Below are 5,657 nucleotides of genomic sequence, written 5' to 3'. Positions count from 1 at the left end.
ATATAGTAGGCAAATATTTTTTTCAAAATGCACTGAAAATCTAAACCTGAGAAACAGTAATAAAAGTTTTACTAAGTTTTAATAAAATGATTTACAGTGATGCTGTTTTCTAGCTAGTATGCTGACCATCCAATCAAAGGACGAGAAAATACTGACGTTATCGTTAGCCAGCTAGATGGCCCTGGTGCTGCCAACTCGAAATCTGATTGGTTAAAGCAACGGTTTCATCGCCATTGATTTAAGCTAACAGACGCCTGCACTGTTGATTCTGAAGGCCTTAAGGCAGATTTCTTTGACCCTGGCAACACGATTGCTGAAATATGATTGGATAAAAGCTCTAATATAAACATACACTGCTGGAAGCAGAGCAACCAAGAGAAAAGCTATGAAAGGAAGAGAATAGACTATTGGAAATAATTTAATACACATTAATGGAAAAATATATTACAACTAAATCAGTGATTCTGATAGTGTTTAGGCCAGCAGAGAAGGCTTTGCTGGCCCTGACGGCCCACCACTGCTATAATTAATCACCACATTATGATAAACACCAAAGTGAATACAAAATCTGAATGGCTGGTGGCCCTAAGAAACCACTTATGTCACATATTAGGTACGGCACTGACTATCAACTATGGAAGATAACGTTACTACAGTGATATACCTGTAGATAAATATAGCATCAGAAAAGTTTTGCCATCACAGAACACAAAAACATTGTAAACACTTGAACCAATGAATCTAACAGATCTGCAAATGAGGGTGTAACTCCATAATGCTATATTCCAAGTTTTCTATCAAAACAGTTGTTTTGGGAAATGTAATTATTCAGAGAAAATGTTGACCTGCACCCATTATAATCATGAAAGATGACAAACATTTTCCTTTCCTTTCCAATCTGCATTTAAAGTGAAACTGAAAGTTAGACCTGCATGTATAAATACACCCTGTGACGAGAGCTGCCATCACATCACACCTGCACATCCTTCAGGAGCACAAGACAGTAAATATAGTTCTGTGATTCTTCACATTACTCTGTTCAAACGACACAAGATTACAAATGGGAGGAAGTGAATCAATATCAGGCAAGTACTGCATAGAATAATGGGATTGTCTCTGACTCTGATAACTGATGCATCTTTTAACTTAATTTACCTTTCAAATATATTTGCCATCTATTTTATCAAATTGTATCTATTTAAATGCATAAATTCATAAAATGCATCAGTTCAACAAAATTAACTTACAATATTCAGAATTAAACGACTGCATTTAAAAGTCTATTTGAATGACTTGATTGAGTCTGCGTGGATCCTGTAGTCACTCCCAGGTGTCTGTGATTAGAATACAGACTGAACCTGCGGTATTTAACTGAACTTTAGCAGTATGGCCATACAATGTCCAAATAAGAGTGTTACATTGCAAGAATGGGTGTGGTTCTGAAACAGAAATAAGCAAATAAAATAATAGCAAATAAACAAAGTATTGTGACGATAATTACACTCACATAAATGATCTATTTAATGTATGTAACATACACAAATCTAATCTGTGATTGATGCAAACAACAGCGCTCAATTGCGCCGTACTGTCACCTATATAGAAAAGTGGCTGGCTGTTGTGGTATATGGGTAAACTTCACTTTCCGCGTTCCGTTCCGTCTCACGCACAGCTTTCAAGGTACACTCGACACATGCGCATTAACATTATCACCTACTTGACTCGTTCTTTCTCAACATTCAAGGGGGCGCTCGCAAGCACCCTTCTGAATCCCAAAGTGACAAACAGGACAGCCATTCAGTCTTGTGAACATCACGGACATGCGCACGTGGCTGCCATTTAAGTCCTAATGTTAGTCAATGTTATTCAGTTTCACAACCGTAACAAATGTCAGCTTATGTACTGTCCACAAGTTGGTGGTGGCCATGCATGAAAGAGTTCATTCCACCTTATTTCTAATTATACTAATGCTGTTACAAGCACTCTCTGTCTCCCCTTTTTATGAAAATTACACACCATAGATACAATCTCAGAGATTGAGATACTACCAATTTATTGTTAAACTGAATTGTTTATTATATATATATATATATATTATTATTATTATTATTTTTTTTTCATAGAACTGGACAAACTTAGAAAAATTCTGTAAATTGACTAAAATATTACATATTGACTGAATAAATAACCCCTAAATAAGAATTCTCAAACAGAAGGAGCCAGCTTTTTTTTTTTTTCATATAGTCTATCATATAGTATATTATTTTTATTTATTTAGTGTGCAGATAATTTTGTCTCTTGTCTTTTGTAGAGAGAAGGAAATGCTGAAAAGACGTCTAGAAAAGTTTACTCTGAGTAATCCAGATGTGAAAAACATGAAGATCCTGGTGGCTGGACAAATTGGAGCAGGGAAGTCCAGCTTTATTAACTCTGTCCTTAGTGTCTTTCAAGGAGAAATAGTTAATGAAGCAATAGCTGAAGATTTGGGATCAGCCGCCAGTCACAGTTTCACAAAAATAGTAAGCATTATTTGACTTCTATATTGCACACACAAGACTGTAGCTGCTAAGACTGTAGGAATATGATTTAAGGAAATATAGACAAATCATCAACCAAACCAGACATTCGTTTAAAATCATAAGCATTGTGTGATATTTAAAAATATATCTTGCAATTTTTCTCTGTCTTTGTTTACAGCTGAGAGCATACCGCATCAGAAGTAAAGATGCAGATTTGCCTTTTGAAATCTGTGACATAAAAGGTTTAGAACCTGAAAAAATATCTGAGTGTCAAATAGAAGACATTGTCAACAGCATATTTGGCCATGTGAAGGAGGGATATAAAGTAAGACATTCAATTGAAAGTTAAAGGGGTCATTCACCCAAAAATGAACATTCACAAAAGAAGATATTTTGAAGAATGCTGGTAACCAAACAGTTGCTGGTTGCATTGACTAGAATGAGAAAAACGTGTTACACATTCTACAAAATATTTCCTATTGTATTTAACAGAAGAAAGAAACTCATACAGGTTTGGAACAACTTGAGCGCGAGTAAATGATGACAAAATTTATTTTTGGGTGAACTATCCCACTAACTACATTTATTTAATTTAAAATTAACATTTGAATGTGTACAGTATCTCTCTCATTTTTATATTTTGCTTTTATTTCATACACCTAGTTCGAGGAGAAATCCCTCACTAGTGATGATGAACATTACAATCAAAACCCTTCACTGTCTGATCAAGCATTCTGCCTAGTTTACGTCATAGATGCAAGTAAAATCCAACTCACTGCAGAAGATAAGATAATTACAGAGAAACTGAAGAAGATCCGCCAGACCATCAGTGATAAAGGTAAAACTTTCTGTGATTTTTATCTTTCTTATGCACAACACTGTAATATATAAAAGCTCCTACATTCCACATGGAAACTAGTTTAGCATATGTGCATATTTGAAATACATTTCAACAATAGATAAAGATGCTTTAAGTGAACCAATAAAAATAAAAATTTAATATTATTTGCCTTCAATTTGTCAAAATGTAGATTTGTATAATTTGGATTAAAACACTTTCAGTTTTCTCATTGCAGGGATTCCTCAAGTGATTGTCATGTCTAAAGTGGATGAAGCATGTCCTCTGGTCAAAAATGATCTAAAGATGGTCTACAGAAGCAAGATCATCAAAGAGAGGGTTGGTCATTTAATCATCTATACATGTTGTATGTTGTTTTCTGTAGTTTTACAAACTATTTTGCATTGTGTTTCTGTCCAGATGGAGTTGTGCAGTGCCAAAGTGGGTGTTCCAGTGAGCCACATCTTCCCAGTGAAGAACTATCATAATGAGATTGACACAAACGATGATGTTGATGTTTTGATTCTCAAGGCATTTGATCAGATTGTGCGTTCTGCTAATGCAAGACTGAGGCGTGGTGCTTCCAACATATGAGCTTTCAGGACAAAAACCAACAATAATAGCATTTAAAGTTGAATGAATATGAAATGACCAAAAGTGTATCATCATCTGAATCAAGAGGTATCATCCATTCTCTGAAGGTCATGTGATTTATAAGCATATACTTTTCACCTACTGTTATGTAATATTCAGACATACTACTGATGAAATACAGAAAAGCAGTGTCATATTAATCTGATGCCAGATATATATATATATATCAGCAAGCACTTCTCGAAGAGACACTACTGTAGTGTAAGTACCTTTGAAATAAGGACACAAATAGGCCGTATTTACAGCAAATGTTTTGCTGTAACCAAACATTATGTGTATAAGTTGTGTATAATAAAAGTAATTGAAAAATAAAATTGAAATGAAAAAATAGCTAATCATTTAAGGTTTACAAATTCAAAGTTTGAGAGTTGTCTCATGTTTATAGATTTCACTTGAAAGGCTTTTGAGGAATATTTTAAGATAAATGCTACAAAATGTATAGGCTACACATTTTATTTATGCATTGTTAATATAAAACTATAAAGAACTGATGCTCACTTCTATTTGCGATTGAAATTACAATTTTCCCACATGATCCATAGGTAACAGTGTCTCCCAATTCAATTCAGCAACCCATGCGTCTGTGAGAGTTAAATATGAAATTGTTGATTCTGTCCTTGCTCCTGCTGCACTGACCTTTCTCTGTTAACAATAAAATGTTTTCATGATTGAACCGTGAAAAGCTGTCTTGTTGTCATAACATACTATAACTAAAAATATTTTTAGAAAATTAAACAGTTTCTTACAAACTTATGTGATTTGATAAAACACAATGAAATATAATCGTATATGGGCTACACATGACAATGAATGAAATTAATACAACACTTCTACTTGAATGTCACTATCAATTACTAATGAGTGTTTGTAATAACTTCTGACTGCGATCCAATGTGGATTTTGGTCAAATGATGAGGCAGAAATCATTGTTAGTAACATTCTAGAATAATTTTATGTGGAAGATACACAATTACAACTTCTGTGGGGCGTGAAGAAAAAGTAATGTAACTAGTAGTGCAACTAATTACTGTTGCCTGAAAGTAATAAGTAAAGTAACACTATTACTTTTGAAAGGAGTAACTAGTAATGAGTAATATATTACGTTCTTTGAGTAACTAGCCCAACACTGGCCGAGAGATTCCAGAATGGGTGTGTTTGGGTAAGGAGCCTCTGTTTCCCGCTCACGCTCAGCCCATATAGGAGCGCCGGGATCAGTGAGCTCACGGATAGGCCTACGCCATCCTGCATCCTGGATGTTCTCCGCTGATACATCCTCTCACTTACGGATCTCAAGGGTCCTCACTTCATCCCACCTCTCACGGTTACCATGATGACCGATATAAACACGCTACTCACAGTGCATTGAATTATTCACAAGCATGACATTATTACACGTTTATTTTCAAAAACACTTCAACAGGTGAATCTCGTTAAAACTATCAACCCTATTTAAAAGGAAAAATCAATTCTATTTTGCATAAGAAAAATGAAGCTTATTTTTGCATTTTGGCATTATTTTCATTACAATTAAGCAGATTCCATCCACCAATTCTACTGTATTATTGTAAAAAAAAAAAAAAATACAATTGTAACTATACATCAGTCATATTTGTTGTATAGAATTTAATTTATGCTCATTTATAAAA

The 5,657-nt window shown here is 34.4% G+C and overlaps 1 protein-coding gene across 1 annotated transcript; it reads left to right on the top strand.

The window, feature by feature from the left end:
* Nucleotides 1-2,316: 2,316 nt before the first annotated feature.
* Nucleotides 2,317-4,157, top strand: LOC107573713 (interferon-induced protein 44-like). The gene is made up of 5 exons (XM_016260158.1): nucleotides 2,317-2,519; nucleotides 2,698-2,844; nucleotides 3,183-3,357; nucleotides 3,596-3,696; nucleotides 3,778-4,157. Exons 1-5 carry the CDS (start codon nucleotides 2,322-2,324, stop codon nucleotides 3,949-3,951), a joined length of 795 nt encoding a protein of 264 aa, XP_016115644.1. The 5' UTR covers nucleotides 2,317-2,321; the 3' UTR covers nucleotides 3,952-4,157.
* The last annotated feature ends 1,500 nt before the right edge of the window (nucleotides 4,158-5,657 follow it).

This window comes from Sinocyclocheilus grahami, unplaced genomic scaffold (genome assembly GCF_001515645.1).
Source record: "Sinocyclocheilus grahami isolate Dianchi unplaced genomic scaffold, SAMN03320097.WGS_v1.1 scaffold2013.1, whole genome shotgun sequence".
NCBI classification, from domain to species: domain Eukaryota; kingdom Metazoa; phylum Chordata; class Actinopteri; order Cypriniformes; family Cyprinidae; genus Sinocyclocheilus; species Sinocyclocheilus grahami.
Note: the sequence above shows the minus strand (reverse complement) of the source record. Positions and strands in the feature narration are given on the sequence as shown.

Excerpts from the sequence above, each read along its gene's own strand:
- LOC107573713 (XM_016260158.1), top strand. The coding sequence starts at position 2,322 with ATGCTGAAAAGACGTCTAGAAAAGTTTACTCTGAGTAATCCAGATGTG. Across the intron at positions 2,845-3,182 it reads ATGTGAAGGAGGGATATAAA|TTCGAGGAGAAATCCCTCAC; the intron begins GTAAGACATTCA and ends TCATACACCTAG. Across the intron at positions 3,697-3,777 it reads GCAAGATCATCAAAGAGAGG|ATGGAGTTGTGCAGTGCCAA; the intron begins GTTGGTCATTTA and ends GTTTCTGTCCAG.